The sequence below is a fragment of the Arachis hypogaea genome, chromosome 5 (assembly GCF_003086295.3).
Source record: "Arachis hypogaea cultivar Tifrunner chromosome 5, arahy.Tifrunner.gnm2.J5K5, whole genome shotgun sequence".
Lineage (NCBI taxonomy): Eukaryota > Viridiplantae > Streptophyta > Magnoliopsida > Fabales > Fabaceae > Arachis > Arachis hypogaea.
Window position 1 is genome coordinate 112,887,946 of NC_092040.1, and position 17,921 is coordinate 112,905,866.

At 35.3% G+C, this 17,921-nt stretch overlaps 1 protein-coding gene across 1 annotated transcript in view; it reads left to right on the forward strand.

The window, feature by feature from the left end:
• Window positions 1-17,921, forward strand: part of LOC112804019 (uncharacterized) — a 29,212-nt gene that overhangs the window by 1,420 nt on the left and 9,871 nt on the right. Inside the window, 34 exon segments of the mRNA XM_072196128.1 lie at window positions 75-152; window positions 332-441; window positions 836-929; window positions 1,265-1,308; window positions 1,760-1,828; window positions 1,966-2,024; window positions 2,600-2,807; window positions 3,171-3,239; window positions 3,365-3,444; window positions 4,711-4,860; window positions 5,541-5,604; window positions 5,784-5,885; window positions 6,053-6,244; window positions 6,633-6,760; window positions 7,048-7,198; window positions 7,282-7,377; window positions 7,503-7,604; window positions 8,689-8,747; window positions 8,849-8,951; window positions 9,448-9,636; window positions 9,740-9,856; window positions 10,222-10,502; window positions 10,685-11,523; window positions 11,526-12,257; window positions 12,365-13,157; window positions 13,256-13,583; window positions 14,402-14,674; window positions 15,608-16,237; window positions 16,330-16,401; window positions 16,494-16,617; window positions 16,620-16,769; window positions 16,772-16,896; window positions 17,248-17,437; window positions 17,526-17,830. Coding sequence (XP_072052229.1) covers window positions 75-152; window positions 332-441; window positions 836-929; window positions 1,265-1,308; window positions 1,760-1,828; window positions 1,966-2,024; window positions 2,600-2,807; window positions 3,171-3,239; window positions 3,365-3,444; window positions 4,711-4,860; window positions 5,541-5,604; window positions 5,784-5,885; window positions 6,053-6,244; window positions 6,633-6,760; window positions 7,048-7,198; window positions 7,282-7,377; window positions 7,503-7,604; window positions 8,689-8,747; window positions 8,849-8,951; window positions 9,448-9,636; window positions 9,740-9,856; window positions 10,222-10,502; window positions 10,685-11,523; window positions 11,526-12,257; window positions 12,365-13,157; window positions 13,256-13,583; window positions 14,402-14,674; window positions 15,608-16,237; window positions 16,330-16,401; window positions 16,494-16,617; window positions 16,620-16,769; window positions 16,772-16,896; window positions 17,248-17,437; window positions 17,526-17,830 — 7,106 coding nt within the window.

Genomic DNA, 17,921 nt, shown 5'->3' on the forward strand with positions numbered 1-17,921 from the left:
TTGTATCTGTGAGTATGTTTAATTGAAGGTTGTTTGTGGACTGATTTTAAAGTTGAATGTTTGTTATCATTTAGAGGTGGTACTACTAGAGAATGTGGAGCTAATACTTGAAGCATTTGATTATCTCCAGCTTCCGTTTGCACTAAAGCAAGGTGCAGTGATCTTATCCTTCTATATACATTTTAATGACTTTTTCCGTTTTACCATTATTCCGTACTGTTTTTCCCCCCTTGATACATTGGTTGATTAGAAAAATTCATGGATGATGGAAGGTATGTGCAAAGGTGCTCCTATTTTCTTTAACCTAATGGAGGTTGTAATTTTTGGCTAGGTCGAGTTGGGAGGTTAAGCATCAAAATTCCTTGGAAAAAGCCCTGGGATCCTATTATAATTATTTTAGAGGATGTCTTTGTTTCTGCATCCCAGAGAGATGATCAAGAGGTACGTCTTAATTCGTTCACTTTGAGTACAGTCATCTGTATCATAAACTTTCACGACTGTATTAGATGCTTTGTAACAATTATTTATATGTCCATAGAATAATTACTTAATGAGTTAATGAAAATAACAAAGACAAGGAAATTTTAGATATCAAGTCATACATTCACACTAGACCTATTTAGCATCCACACATTACATCAAAGGAATTAGGTGTCAGTCATCTGTATGGAGTAAAACACATGGTCTCTTCAGAGGACTTCCCTCTCACATGTTGAGAGATTGGAAATCCGCAGTTCACAAATGTTTTGATTTTCTCTGTATTCTTAGTTGGGAGGATATCTTTTCCTCCACTTTGCATCTTTTCTTCCGTAACAATTTAATTTTGAGGTGATAGTGGGGTGCTGAAGCTGTCGAGAAAAGAGAATTTGCTGGCAAAAAGGCTAAGCTAGCAGCAGCAGAGTTGGAAAAGTTATCCAGACGTGTGAGTGGTAAGTCCTTTGTTTTCAATTTGAAGTCCTACCCATTAAAGTTCCTTTTAGTGATTTTGTTTATAGTTGGGTTCTACAATCTCCCCAATTTGCAGTATTTTAGTCCCTATTGCATTTGTCCTAATTTTTGAAAGAAAAGGATTGATTAGCTTTGTTGCATCTTTTAACTTTACTAAAGAAGATATAAAATTCGGAGTTTGAGCTTTTGGACTTGTCATTTGTGTTAATTCATTCTTATTTTATTTTAGTTTTGTATTTTTTAAATCCATTTGATGTTTGACTGAAATACTCATAAAATTGGTTTGTTAATAACTTAATCGCTTTATCTTCTGCAGGTAGCAATGCCGGCCAATCATTCATTTCTCACATCACTGCAAAGGTAGAATTATTTTATATTGATATTGTTTTTTATTATGCTTATTTCTTGATGTCAATCCGATCAAAACATGTCAGTCATATGTTGCGGAAACTTGATTAAATAAAGAGCTAAAGGCTAGTGGAGCCAACATGAATTAAAACTCTTGGCTTCTTGGTTAAATAGCCTTTGATACCATCATGTCAATGGTTGTCACACCAATGTTTATGTGGTCAGTTGCTGGTCTAGGAATGGGTTTTCAGATGGTAAAAAATCCACTTGTTACATGGGGTGTGTGTGTGTATAAGTTTCTTCATCTATTTTTAACTTCTCTTTGCTTTCCCTTTATTAAGAATAATTAAAATAATGAAGAAACAAAAAGAAAGTGGTAATATCATACCTGGTACCAATGAGCTTTATCATGATTTGTGATACGATACGATATGACCCCTGATGCTTTATCCTTTTTCATCAGGTTCTTGACAGCATTCAAGTAGACATTAGGAATTTTCATGTTTTATACAGTGATATGCAGAATGACATGGTAAGTTTATCTTCAGGCCATACCTTTTTCCCCTTCAAATGGACCCAACACAAACCCACAGATTTGATGGTGGTGGTTTTTGGATACTAAATCCAATTGGCTTTTTCTTTTCTCATAATTTTACTGTATTTTTGCAGGGGCATGTTATGTTTGGTTTGAAGTTCTCTAATTTGACCATGAAGCAAAATGTTGCTGGGTGATGCTCTCTCACTTTCATCTTGCTTACTAGTGGATCTCTCTCTGTGGCTGTTCACGCTTTTTGGTTTTGTTTTTTTTTTGTTTGGGGGGGGGGGGGTATACATAAAATAGAGTTCGATTAGATTCCTTATAGTCTCCGAAAAAAAGTGGCATCATAACCTTGTTTGTAAATTTTGTCTTCATTTATAGCTACATGATAGGACAAGAAACACATTTTTCCCGCGGGGGGGGGGGGGGTGCTTATTTTGGCCTTCTCATTGTTACTGGTGTTTGTTAATATTGCATTTTAACCTAAATTTTGGGGGTGGGGGGTGGGGGGCTGGTGCTTATTTTGGCCTTCTCATTGTTCAATTAACTGGTGTTTGTTAATATTGCATTTTAACCTAAATTTCACTGACAATAACAATATTAATTTTCCCACCAAAACCATTTAGGCATTTTATAATCAACCTCCACTAAAGTTAAAAAATTTAACTAATTTGTATTGTTCTGTTGATGCTGTTGTGCAAATTTTTTAATATGGCAGTTTATATGTTGACCAATATTTGACTTATTTTATTCTCCATTTTTCAGGTCTTATAATGCAAGGGTGAGGGTGGTCCAAGAGCATAAAATCGTAGAGATTAAAGGACTGGAATTTTATTCCAGTATATTTCATGGTTCAATGGAATTGGTAACTGTGAATGGGATGAGTAACTCCCACTTAGCAACTAATATAAGATCTGAAGGGGAATATTATAATTCTATATTGGCTCCTTGTGATGTAACCATAACTCTTTCGGTATGGATATCTTAATAGAACTCTTAATTTTAATATTTATCTTTTATCTTAATTATAGTTATGCCTTCTCTGTATAAAAAAGTACCTGTTACATTTTTTCTAGACAGTATTTCTTGTTAATTTGTTATAGATTGCAGACACCATAGCTCTCCTTCCTTTTTATTTGCTACATATTTCCATGAATTGCTTGGTAAATGTGTACTGTATTTTCTTCATTTTGTTTTGGCCTTGCTTAATTACTTGGGTTTAGATTTATGAAACATGATTTAGTGCAAGATTCCGTTTCAGTTCTATTTAACTACTATTAATATGTTGAATAGGATTTCTTCTTATTTAATTTTGGTTCTCTGTTCTTTCTTCCAGGCTAACAGATCACATAGGCCTGATGATGATGCACCACAGTATTCTGTCAGTGCTGAAATGAGTGGTTTGGTTGGTACCCTTTCTTTTAGTGTTTGGAGTTTGCTAATAAAGTCATTTGTTAAATTGTTCCTGCCTATCTCTCTGATACCGTACATATTTTTTTATGTCTTTCTAATATTGTTTATATTTATCAGGTTGTATCCTTAGATGAGTGCCAGTTGCAACAGATGTTTATCGTGTGGGATTATGTTTGCATTTGTAGGTTAAGAGAAAAGTAAGTTCACTGCTCAAAGCCTGCAATTATTGTGGTAGCACTGTTAAAGCAGTTCCCTTGCAACAAACCTTTGTGTGATGTATAAATTATTAGCCCCATCTGAAGTGAAATAATTGTGAGGAAGAAACTTACAAAATGAAACCTGCATTATTCATTAAATAAGGAAGCAGAGGTTTTTGAACTATCAAACTCATCATCTTATTATTATTATTCTTTAGCAATTTATTTTTAGCAGAAGAATCATGGATCACACATGAAAGAAGGTTCTTAACTTAATAGTTCTCCCCTCTTCTAAGAGCCTGTCAAATTAGCCTATTTCAGTGGTTGAAAAACAAACCAGTGGAAGCGAAGATGCTTTTGGTCATTGGCTTCTTAGTAATTTGTATTTATATAAAAAATACAAACTCAATCTTAAAATTGAATTAACAATTGGTTGGTGTATCTTCTACGTTATAAGGTGTAAGGATCTTGATGTCCAGTAGTTCCACCAATCAGACAATTCTATTATGTACCCCCAGCTAAAATCTGATGACCCATTTTAGCATTGGTCAGGAGACAGATACCCTAATCGTACTAGTATTCTAGCTGAGTTAGAGCTTACACTTGGGTGAATTGTCAAAACTCTTGTCTATGCAAGTGTGCTGTGTAATTTATTTTGTTCTTTTCTCTACCATCATTGCTAAGCAGTCTAAAATCACTTTCTAGGAGTTATTTGTTTTTGCTTGTTGTAGCATCTCGACTTGTATTCAAAATCTTATGATTTCCATCATTATGGTGAGTTTGGCTGTAAATGTAAATCTCATCCACGAAAACTTCTCCCCCATTTTTTAACCACATAACAAACTCACCTTTAGTACAACCGTTACTCATATTAAAGTATAAACAACAACAACAACAAAGTCTGATCTCACTAGGTGAGGTCGGCTACATAGATCAAACAACACTGTTGTGTCCTATCATGTATCATGTTTACAATGTGACCATATACACGTCTTCTTTGACCACCTCGTGTATGGTCTTCTTGGGTCTAACTCTTCCTTTCGCCACCTAATATCATCCATTTGATCCAACCTCCATGCTGGGTGCTCTGCTGATCTTCTCCCTACATGTCCATCCTACCTGAGATGAGATTCTACTTCTTTTCAACATTAGGCGCTACTCCAACTTCCCCCCTTATACTGTTGTTTCTTTGTCTATCCATACGCGTTTGGTCCTCATATTAAAGTATACTATTAGGTTTTTTAATTATTTTTTCATATTATGTAGGTATGGCCGCTTTCGTCCTTGGCACTGTCCTCTACCAAGAAAATCTAAGGGTTGGCAAATATTTTGGTGGCACTATGCACAAGAATCAGTCCTTTCAGATGTACGCAAGAAACAAAAGAAAACATCATGGAGATACCTTGGGGATAGATTGTGAGTTCATGCAATGATTATTTTACTTAATAAAGTATTAGATAATTTTGTTTTTCTCTCTCTTTCGACGATACTCAATGCATGCTTGACTTTTTCAGTGGTGTTGTGGTTCTTGAGAAATGGCTTCTTTTTGTGATTCCACACACTTGACATCCTTATGTTGATAGCGAGGTAGCACCTAAGACCTATAGAGAGTGTTTGGTTGGTGGATAATCTCCCTTGTCAGCAAGAGCTGATCTAAGTCTAGGATACGCGAAACACTGATTAAAGATGTGGAATAATGCATCTACAAAACGTCAGTTAATAGAAAATGCAAGCACAATTATCATCATCAAGGTTGAAAGTGATTGTCTTTAGGGAATGAGTTAGGAATTCAAATATGGTTTGCAAGTAAACAATCTAGACAGATCAGCACTACCTTTTACTTATATTTGTGTTAGAGGATGACAAAACAGTGCATCCAAATTGGCCATTCTCCTTTTTTGCTCTCCAATGCACAGGAAAATCACATATCTTTCATGTTTGCATTTATTCTTACTTTTTTTTTCTGTTATTTGCTTCTTTTGTACGATTTGAGAAAAAAGATTTTATATTTGATTTCCTTTTGAGGTTCTTCCTTATGCAGTTTCTCGTTGACAGTCACCTACCTTGTTTGATAAATCCTTGTTTCCTGTACACAGAAGCTACCGTCGGAAATATATTAACTTGTACAAGATTAAGTTGGATTTTCTTCAACAACAACAGGTGCTCCCTCCCTCCCTCCCTCTCTCTCTCTCTCTCTCTCTCTCTGAAACATATTTGATCCGTATGTATGTGAAAGATATAACTATTCAATGATTTGCATTTTTGTTTTCAAGAAATACAGTTATTGTGGATTGTTAGTTCTATTCTTCCCCATTGATGATTAGATTTGTGTTTATTAGCCAGTTGATGAAGATGTGCTCCAAGATTTGGAAGAAATGGAGAAAGAATCAGATTTGGATGATATTCTGAATTATCGATCTGCTGCAGAATATGCTATGCGGGTAAGTGTGCTAAAGGTCATTTGATGGATACTTAATTTTTGCTTGTTTGGTGTTGTATTCTTTATTTGATTGGCATGTTTTGGGCAATATTGATGCTACGCACATCCTTAATGTGATTTATCCTTGTGTGGTTGATTCTTACGGCTAGTGTTTGTCTGTTCTTTCAGGAATTACTTTCAGGGTGTTCTGCTCCTAACAATGGGAGGATGCACATTGATATTCCTACAGAAAAGTCGTCCATAGATGACCATGCAGTCAAATCACGGGGATGGTTGAATTGGTTATCTCGTGGTATGCTTGGTGCTGGTGGAACTGATGATTCCAGTCAATTTTCAGGAGTTGTGTCATTTGATGTTGAGGTGCTGGTGCTTAATTATTTATTAAATTAAATTGTAACCTTATATTGAGGAATGGTCTATTCTTGTGCTTGATTGGTTTGCCCTCATGATTAATTTGGATGTCACAAATGATATTTTGCTTTAATTTCCCATTTGGAATGCATCTTGGGAGAATGCAGTTTTGATTGTTTTGACTGCTATGATGTAATCATGACTTACAATATAATGTAAAAATTCAGTCATGTGAGTTATTGAGGTACATGGCCAAATTTTAACCACAAAGTGCTAATAGGTAGCGGTACCCTTGATTTGTATAGGACTTCTGTAGGAATCTTCAGTTATTTATGTAGAATGCCTTTTTCCCTTTTATTTATTTATTTAATTATTTTTACTTTTTCCTCATTTCCAGGATATATCTGAGGCAACAGAATTTCATCCTGTAGTTTCATCCAGTCTTGACATTGCTACAAAGCATGAATTATGCACATTGGCATTGAAGATTGCAATTAATCAGATTTCTGCAACCCTGCATAGCAAGTATTGTGCTCTGTTCATACTCTTAAGAGCAGTCTTTTGCCTATTATACTAAGGATTGATTGATCTTTTATGTAGTTTGCCACTTACAGATATTTTTTCTCCATCAAAAGAGAAAAAAAAATTGTCCGTAAGAGGGCATATTCTCAATTTCAAAAAAGCCGGTGATCTTGAATTCACTAAATTTGTTTCATTGAAATGATTGTTTGTGTAAAATGAATTAAAACGCCCATTAATAGTCAACTAATTATTCCATCTTTCTCTCATTATCTCTCTCTCATTTTTTCTAGGAGGTATGGTAAAGCAATTGCAGAAATAATTCTTGAAGGTGGGATTGTTGAGTCTAAGCTCTACAAAGAACATGGAGTTTTTTTATCCAAATTCAAATTCGCGAAAGTAGTTCTTCCAAATAGCCAGGAAGTGATTGTACATATTAGAAGGGTTTGTATTTTGTAATTTTTTTGTACAATTATTTGTGTATCAGCATCAGTTCTATTTACAAGGTATTGTTTCTTTATTTGCAGCCTTTCATTGAAAATAATACATCAGATATTGACGATCATGCATGCAGCATTCAAGTAGATTTTTCATCTGATGGAGATACAGCCATGTCAGTAAAGGTATTGTTGATGCGCATAGTGAGTCACTAAGAGTTGTTTTGTATTTGTGTAAGTATGCAAGTTAAAAGCAGAAATGTTCTGTTTTTTTTTTGTATTATGTTTATTTCTTCCATTTTATGTTCCAGGGAGTGCTTCAACAAATTCAAGTGATGTTTGATGGGAACATCTTTTTGAATCTGCTGGAGTTTTATGATGTCTTTACAACTTTCAAATTTCATAATGAAAGGGTATGTGCCATGATTATTGATGTGCTAGCTAATCTTTTTGAATTGTTTTCCCTTGGTCTCCTGTTTAAGTTGTACTTATGTTCAGTCAATGAGATTTTAAATTCTTTTATGAAGGAATTTCATATAATGAGATTAGTACCTTTCAATGTTCCTAATTTTTGACATGTAATTTTGTTTTGTTTATTTTTATTTGAAGGCTTCACATGGCTATTTCCCTGATGTTCTTGTTATTTGTGGGGTGAATTCGGAATCAGTATCACTTTTGTTTTTACATTGTATAGTGTCTGATTTTTTATGACTGCATTGTTTGGTATCTTTGGTTAATGTTGCGTGTGTCCATAGAGGTTTAGATATTTTTTTTTTCGTTGATTGGCTTTGTTGGTTTCGGGAGGAGGAAGGGTGCCAAATATTTGTGGTAGTGTGCTGTCTGTGCTACTGTTTGGGGTATTCTACTGCAGCATCTCCCGCATCTTCAATGAGAAACATCCAGACAAGCAAGCGTTGTGGGATAGTGTTAGATGTGTTGGTTTACTTGGTCAAGGTGCATGATCTTTTTAGAGGGGTATCTCTTTCAGAGATCCAGATATATTGGAAATTTTGCTCCTTTGATGTATTTTTTGTTTAACCTAATCTTTTGCATTGAAGATCACATCCTCCATGCCTTTTGTAATATCTCTCTCCCTCCTTGTTAACAATATTTCTTCATTCATCAAAAAAGAAAAAGGTTGAATGTCAAAGTTGAAGGGTTTGATAATTTGTAATCATGGTTATGATTATGTTTCTATTCAAGTAGTCAATCCCCACTCTAGGGTTGGTTGCAGCATATAGTTTGCCAATTTTTCTGTAACTTCTGCTACATCTGGAATTGTAGTAATATGGAAACTTCTGATGACTTTTTCCACTAGCTGAGTTTGGGTACATGATTCACATGACACAATTGTGCACTATCCAATACTCTTAACAACATGGATGTCTTTAATATTTGGAAGGCAAATGTTCTGTCTTAGATGTTTCATTATAGTTGTATATGGAGGGTAATTGGGATAAAAGGTGTTAGATTTCTATTTTCTTTGTCCAACTGCAGGTGCTGTTGTCACTGAATGGAATGAAAAATGACAACGCTCGGCTCTTATCCAAAGCAGAGTAAGTTGTACTTTAGTTATTACTTAAACATAACTTCTATTGCAACTTGCAAGTGAGATCTCAAACCATAGCATAACAATTGGGTTTCATCTAATATGCAGATATGTTTTCGAGAACAATAAGAAAGTTATGTGGGAAATTACTATCTTTGATGTTTCTGTTAATATTCCGTGGAGGAATACAGCAGCAAAATATTGCAACTTGGTAACTCCATTATATTCCAAATTATAATTGATTTGTGTCCATTATTGTCTGAAGATGTGAATGTATCAATTAGTTTTGCTGGGAAACTAGAAGTTATGCCATTTTTTTTCCCTTGCATTGTGTGGCTGTTGCTTGTCTCTGGAAATAGTTCTTTTGGCAAGCATTGGGAATGATCTTCAATTTTTTAGCATTGTTTGATAGGAATTAAAGTTTGCTATAAACTAGCTAAAATTTAACATTCAAAATTTGTGGGATAAGATTATGTGGTTACCCTCTATTTGGTAAAGTGCATGATCTTTTAAGATGGTTTTCTTTTGGGTTTGTTTTGTTCACTCAATTAAATAAAAAAATAATAATAAAGCTTCACTCAACTAGAGCGTGCGAGAGAGAGAGAGAGAGAGATTTAAACGTCTGCCCTTTGCATTTCTATAGTTCACATTGGTTTCTAATCATTTTTGTGCTGTTAATAATTCTAATTACTCTTATTTTACCACAGTTGATGAATTCAAGGTCTTTATGCTTGAAATCAACTGAGAATCTTGAATCGTTCTCTTCAAATGATGAGGACCACCAACCCTACTGTGTGAAGAGCTTTTTAAATTCGATATCTGCATCAGATATTTGTATAGGAATCCAACTTCAAGATTTGTACAATTATTTTGATGTTAGACTCGATGATTTCCAGGTTGGGTCCTTAGTCCCAATAGCTTTATTGTTGATTTATATATTTGTTATATATCCTGAAGCTTGGATCATGCTAATTATGGGATTGTTTGTTGTTTCTATAGATCACTTTAATTGGTTCTGACCAGTCAGAAAAGGTTTCTATTCTACAGAAATTGAGTGCAACATTCTTCCTGGCATCTTGTGTAATCCCGGATGAATCCATTTTGAAGCAGTTGGAGGTGATCAGCATGCTAGTGAAAATTAAGCTGATGTGAACATTCACTTGTCACATATACACCATTGCACACACAAATGGGATTATGATTCTCTTCTGTTTTCCAGTAACATGAGAGTATCGTGTTATAAGACATAAATCTTGTTATTGTAGGACCTATGACTATTTGTGTTTGATTGATCAATTTTAATTGTTTTTTTTTCTCACTACATTACAACTTTGATTTTGTCGGTAATGTGAGAGAATCCTAATCCCACGTAAATGAATCTGCAACTAAATAGTAATTTTCCTTCCCCTCCCTTTTGTTATCACACACACCCCTCCCATCTCTGTGTCTGCGTGTTGATTCCTAATATTTCTGAATTTCAGGTCTATGTTTTCATAGCACCATTTAAAGCACACTTCTCTCCTTCCATATATGGTGCAATCTTAGAATTGATCACTTATCAAGGAACCTTGCATCTGAGCAGGGAATCTGAAACCTTGAACTGGCCTTATCCTCCTAATGTGCCTTCGGTTACGCCAAAATCTTCCACTTTTGGAATATCCATTAGTTCAAAATTTGGCTCAGTTGATCTGGAAGTGGACTTTGAAAATAGTGGAGATAACAGCTCAGAGCTCTTGGTTTCCCTACAAGAAATAGACATGCGGTATCTTTTCAAAAATGTCTCTCTGTCCGTCTCTTCAGTTATGGACTATTATTGTTTACGTTATCATTGATTGGCTTAAGTAATTGCAAGCTATCTTAATGTATGTAAATACTAAAACAGAGTTATTGTTAGGACAAAACAATTATTAATGTTCACTGAAACGAAATCTTTGTACTTTGCAGGTATGGTTCCACGGAATTTCAGGAGTTATTTCTTAGTATAAGATCTTTAATGGTCTCTATTTGTGAAAAGAAAGATGAAAAAGACAGCCTTTTGGTTCTTTCCTCTGGGAATTTATCTTCTCCTATTAGTGCAGTTGGAGAAGAGTCTGTTTCTGGACCAAGTAATGAATTTGATCAACATTCTGATGCAGCTTTATCTGGTGATGCATGTTTTGCAATGCATTATGAATCTCCTGGAACTGATTTACTTTGTCACAAGTGTATTATGTACCTAAATAATACTGACATCCACTGTTACCCACATATTGTGGGACTTTTTGTTGGATTCTTCAATATGTTGTCTTCCTATAATATCAATTTTGAGAACTCTGCTTGCAGTGATACTTCTGAGGTTTCAAACATTTTATCAACTCTTGGGTCACAGAAGTTTGGCTTCTCAAATTATTTCGAATTTGGTTCCTCTGATTCTGCATGCATTCCAGTGGATCATTTTCCATTTGTTACAATTCACAATACTGACTCTCTGCATAATCTAGAGAGTGCACTTATATATGCCATTCCTGAGTGGAGAAAATATTTTACTCTGAGGGACAAAAAAATTAGATGTTCCAAAATTAACATGAGAAGAAGGTCCAGATTTTCCCACGTTTCACCCTCAAAGTCCAGACCCAATTCTGGATATCTAAAGGAATCTGGGATTGCGAGTATCTCTAACGTTATTTCTATAGAGCTGCATGTTTGTGGAATACGAGTACATTTTCACGACTCATCATGCATTATTGGAACAATAATGGTACCTACATCTAAATCCTGTCTCTTATTTTGTGAAGAAAGCTTTGATATTTGTCTTCTTTCGAAGGATTGGTTCTCACATCATCTTGGTGGGGCCGGAATTTCCAAGATTATCTATGGGGTCCCTGCTCAAATTTATCTCCTATTTTGAATGTGCGTGTCAGGAAAGGAAAGAACATATCTTCAACTATTGGGTTGGAAGTAAGTATTAGTGTTCAGCATGTGTACTGCATGTTACCCTCTGAGTATCTCTCCATCATCATTGGTTACTTTTCATTAGCTGAATGGGGTGGCGATTCAAGTGGTAGATCTCCTGTAGTGGAGCAGAGTGATGTGTATGTTAAAAATGAAATGAGTATCACAGTTAAGTTTGAGGTCTTGGACTCTACTCTTATTTTTCCAGTGGAGAGTAATGAATACCAATATCTAAAGGTTGAAATGCGGCAGTTATATGGTAGTTTTATTGAGAATTCTGGTTTTGACAACATATTGAAGAGCATCCCTCCTGAATGTTTAGTTCCTGTTCAGAAGCTTGCCAAGAGGAATAATTGTGTAAATGTGTTTGCCCGTGATGTCTACCTATTATTTGTTTTGTGCAAGAATGATATGTATGGATCAGCAACAATTGAACAGAATACTGAGTTTGTGTTAAATACTTTAATTGCCCCTATAAATGCTGATGTTTGGGTTAGAATTCCATATGGTGAGCCTAGTTGCAACAGCTCTTCATCATCCATATGTTGCATGACAAACATCAGCAGTTGTTATATTATTGCTGAAGGTAAACCCTCTTCTTAATTTATCCAACTTTTCCTTGTTATTTACTTTTGAATTATTCATAAGTAGTATTATCCACTTGGACTTAAAAATTTTTCCGTCAAAAAACAGATAGTAATTTTTTGGATGGATGTTTGGCCCTATTGGATGTTATTGATGAGTTCTCCACTGTTGAAGATAAATCAAAATGTTTCCAATCAGATCTTCTGCAATTCCTAGATTTGAAGAGAAGTTTAAAGGCAACTGGTGCCATTTCAACAACTCCGGGTGCTTCAATGATGATATTGACAGAAATAAAATGTCACACTCAGTCTTTGTTGATAAGCTTCTGTCACAAAAAAGAAGATTCTGTTGAACTAATAGCTAAGGGTGATTTCCAATTTATTTGCTCTGCATCCTTGGTAAATGATTCACTGGTTTCGATAGATGTAGGTTTCTCCACCCTTGTGTTATACTCCCCACACGATTCTATGTTAGCAAAATTCAGTTCAGCTCCCTGTTCCACATTAGTACTTGAAATATCTTTTTCTAAATCTTTGGACAGTCAGAATGAAGTCAGCCTCAGTCTTTCGTCTCTTGATGTTTGGCTTCATCTGTGTGAGTGGACTGAGGTTCTTAAATTCCTCAATCATTTGAGTGTAAGTTTGGACAAAAATGTTTCTACAGATGCAACACCCAAGAGCTTGTCTTTCAATGCAGCTGATTCTGTAAAAATGACAGCAAGATGTGATGCTTCCAATTTCCTTGATTCCGACATTAACTCATTGCAGTTTACATCACAAGAAGCAGAGAATGTTGTTTTAATGATTGTTAAGTCGAACCTCATTTCAATTTCATTTCACATCCCTGTCTGGGTTAGTGAAGAACCTTGCTGGAATTTCAGCTTTCTGAAGGTCTCAAAGTGACACCTTTAAGTGCATCCTCTGATTTGGTTGAAGAGAAAGACACAAAATTCCTGACAGTGACTTTGAACATGAATGGTTTTGAATTTTTCATGAGTAGCAGAGATTTCCATCTGAAGTCCAACATGGAAAAATTGAGCTGTGTAATAATGACTCTTGAGAATGGAAGATATACATCTTCGCCTCTTTGTGATATCTTTCAGGTTCATGTGGAGGCTGTACTGTGCAAGAACCCAACAAACACAACCGAGTCCAGGGTGGAGATTATATGTGATCATTCAGATGTGTGGCTTTCACATCCTGCATTCTATTTATGGGGTGCTATAAAATTCGACATTCCCAAATCTGGCTCTTCCCAGTATTCTGCTAGCGGCATTGCTTTCAAGTTTAATATGAGGAAAGTCTCTATTCTGCTAACAGATGGAAAGGTATCTTCTTAATATAGTTTCTCTAGTCAACTTGTTTGATTTTTTGTGGTTGGGTGGTAGGGGTGAGATGTGGTGCAATATGACATGCATGAGATGATCTTTTAAAAAGCTACAAGATATGGGTGTAATCATATAGCAGTATATATCAATCCATAAAATATAATTATATACATTTGTGACTGCCCTGTGTCCCTATGCATTTTCTAACTCCACATGGTTGGAAGCCAGTTATTTGTTTATCAGTAAACAGCTTCCATGCTCGAATCGTCGGGTGAAGTGTTGGGATTTACTTACCTTAGGGTCTTGTGAGCATTTAGTTTACTCTTGAACTCTCAACAAAGTTGGTCATGAAAATGATTCTGCAGTCCTTATAAACAAGTGGTTGTAGTTTGATCTTTGCTGGGTTCATTCTTATAATCAAAAGGGCCTTAGGGATTCCTATTTCTTGCTTCCTACTCTTAAGTGATCTTTTTAGACTCTAGCTTATCTATTACTTCAAAAGGGATCTAGTAAAGTGTCATGATCAATCATGAGTTCTTACCAACAATTTAAGAATTTACAAGAGTTGGAAGATGAAGATTTATATTTAGCATATCCCTAAACTTGAGATAAGGATTTAAATTGTGAATTTATCTGGATTAGTTTAGAGCTTTTTTAATCAGATCCGTAACCGCATTCTTTTCTCTTTCTTTTGACAAATAAACTCTATATATTGATTCCTTATGTGGTTTTGTTTTAAATCCTATAGTTATGCTAGTTTGATATATTCATCTGTTTGCTATTTTAACCCCTTTCTGTTCTTTGTAGTGGAGCTATAATGGGGCACAGATGGAGATTCTAGTCAGAAACATCCTCTTTCATGTAAAGACAAGCGAAAAACTTATGGAATGTTCAGTTACTGGCATCTTCAAGTTAATTACAATAATATTGAGAAGGTGTCGTGGGAGCCTTTTATTGAACCTTGGCAGCTTCTATTGACTTTAGTTAGAGAACAAGAAACGAGTACTGTGCTGAGTATGTCTGTTCCAACAGAAATCATTTTCAAGTCTACTACTCAGCTGAACATTAATATCACAGAATCCTTAGTTGAGGTATATCATTTCTTCTTTTTTTTTTTTTAAAAAAAAAAGGTTGAGGCATATCATTTCTTTTCTTTTTTTTTTATGATAAAAAATAATATCAATAAGATGTGGAAAAGAATGTTACAAGATGGGAGGATAAGAGATCCTTCTAACAAAGGATCATTTAAACTTAGTTTCCCAATCTCTCAACATGTCTTAAGAGGAAATTCCTCTAAAACAGAGAATGAGTTTCACACTAGAGGCCAAATGTTTAATTCTCTCCCATAAAACTTATCTGAAAATCCATCATTAAATGTGCTTAAATTGCACTCAACCCAAATACTCCAAATAGGGGCGGATACTGCACAATGCCACCAAAATTTTGCCTCTTTCCTTTCCAAAAACCAGCAAACCTAGTCAACAAAAACTGATCTAAGGATGGCAGGCACACCAAACGCTCACTAAAGACAGACAGAAAAAAACATTCCACAAAGCATTAGCCATAGAACAGTGCAAAAACAAATGTGATGCTGTTCCTGAATATACTCCACACATCAGGGGAGATAGACTTATGTGGCCTTCAAACTTGATATCATTTGTCTTCCTCTCTATCTTTCCTCTTCTTTCTTTTTTCCCCCTTTTTAGGAATCTATTTTCTGACATGACTATAATTCATCTCTATGGAAAATTGTGAAATTGACTGGATCAGGTGCTTTCTTTTTTGCTCCCAGATGATCATGTTGACCTGTAGATATATTAGTAGTTAGTGCATAATATTCAGTGTCATAAATTCTTTTGTTACAATAATTCCAATTGTTCTTAAAATGATGTCTCTTTTGAATGACCGAATAAATTGGCGGATTTCAGTCTTGTTAATCTACACTTACTGTTCTGTTTGGTGGTTTTTTGATATGCTAATATTTATCAATACTTGGTGTGGGATTTGACTGTGTGTAACTTGAGGTTACCACCATGAAGAAGTTACCCTGGAGTTTCAATGGTGAGGTGTGTTTCTTGCAGTGTGTTTCACGCACAACTGAGATGCTCTTGGATGCGCTGGGGCTGGTAGGATTGAATAATTATGATGGCAACAAACTTATCCATTCACCATATGCTGAGCTCATGTGTACGAGAAGATGTGGTGCTCCCTATGTCCTACAAAACCTAACTTCTGTTCCTCTTCTATATCATGTATATCATGGTCCTTTAAATCCTGATGAACTTTATGATTCCAATGAGAAATATGGAAAATATGTAAACCCAGGTTCCACAATTCCAATATACATGGATGAAAACACTGAAGAGCGGCTTTCACGTTACAGGCCTTCTCATTCTTCTGATAGTCTAAATGATCAGAGGCTAAATGGTTTTGCTCATCATTATATAACTGTGCAGCTTGAAGGAACACCTATGCCATCTAACCCAATGTCAATGGATTTAGTAGGAGTTACATACTTTGAGGTTAATTTCTCCAAGACATATAATGAAAATGACGAGGATGGTAGAATGAGTACAGGGCCTACTTTCATTGTTCCCGTTGTTTTTGACGTTTCAGTGCTGCGCTATAGCAAGTTAATTCGGATATACTCCACTGTATGTACAAAGTGATAATATTAAATTTTTTCAGAAAAAACTGTGAATTTTCCATATACCTCATTCTGTTTCCTTGTTGATATTACTGACAGGTTGTACTCCAAAATGCAACTTCTATTCCTCTTGAGCTGCGGTTTGATATTCCATTTGGTGTGTCACCGACGGTACATAAGTTTCTCCTTGTACAACTCAATTTTGTTATTGCATATTTGTAGATGTTATATTGCTTCAATGATGTATCATTAAATTACTTCAGATATTAGATCCGATACACCCAGGGAAACAGTTACCACTTCCACTGCACTTGGCTGAAGCTGGTTTTGTAAGGTGGCGGCCTATGGGGAGCTCTTATTTGTGGAGTGAAGCTCACAACCTCTCAAATCTCTATCAGTGAATAGCAGAGTAGGAAATTTAAAATCATTTGTCTGCTATCCATCTCACCCAAGTAGTCATCCATTTCGTTGCTGCCTATCAGTTAAGAATATCAGCTTGACTTCATCTGGTTGGATGAACAGTAATATCTCTGCAGATGATGAAAAAAGCGTTATATTCATCACTTGATCCTAAGTGCTCCTTTAATAATTAGCAACTACCTTCCTAAGGAAGTTTTGTTGGTTAGTGAAAGTTCAGGGGTAAATCATACTGTGAGGGTTTCAGAGGTTTGTGATGGTTGTTTCTTTATTTTGTGATAGTCGTTTGGGTGGAGTCTATGGTGAATATAATTATAGTGGCTACGGTGGCTATACATCTTTGACAACACTTAAAAAGTGTTGCTAAAAGGTCATATTTTTTTTTTATATTTTTGCAACAATTTTTATTTTTGTTTTTCAAATTAGAAAGTGTTTTCAAATATTATAAAAACGTCACTTTAATTTTAACAACACTTTTGAAGGGTTACCAAATTTGTATAGTCACTGAAGCCACTATAATGATAGCCATCATAGCATGCACCTAGTTGTTTGTTTCTTTATCTTTGACAGGCTAAAATTTCACAACATTTTGCTGTCTAGGTGGAAACTTCTGTTTATCATATTGATCCCTCTCATGATCTAGGAGTGGAGATCTGCATTGACGGATTTAAACATTCTGATTTCAAGTTTCCTCGTTTAGAAAATTTCTGCACTCTGGCCAAGTTCAGTGAAACTGAAACCAAGTTTTCACTGTCTGAAACCCTGATATTTGAACCAACTAATTCAGACGGTAACTTTTTCTTGTGTAGTTTTTTTTTTCTTTTGTTTAATGTATTGTGAATGCATCTTTATAATTATTTTCTTCGTCTCTCCTATAGGTCATATGTATGTTACAGTGGAGAAGGTGATAGATGTATATTCTGGTAGCAGGGAAGTAATAATATATGTTCCTTTCATCTTATATAACTGCATGGGTTTTCCTATGTGTATAAAAGAAACAACTAGTGGGTCAAATCAGAGGGGATTTGTTATTCCTTCGTATTATGATTTTTGTGAAAACGAAACAATTTCTACAAAAAAGGATGGTCTCTCTCTCCTGTCATCCAGCCATGAGTTACATGCTGAAGTTCCTCTTAACCCAAGGAGTTTTTTGAAGAATCATACCATCTCATGCAGAGAGGATGTTACTGCAAACACTCCGAGCTTCCCAGGTAGTTCCTTATTATTCTCTGGTAACTACCATGGAAGTTTAGGAAGACAACGAAGGAAAAGTG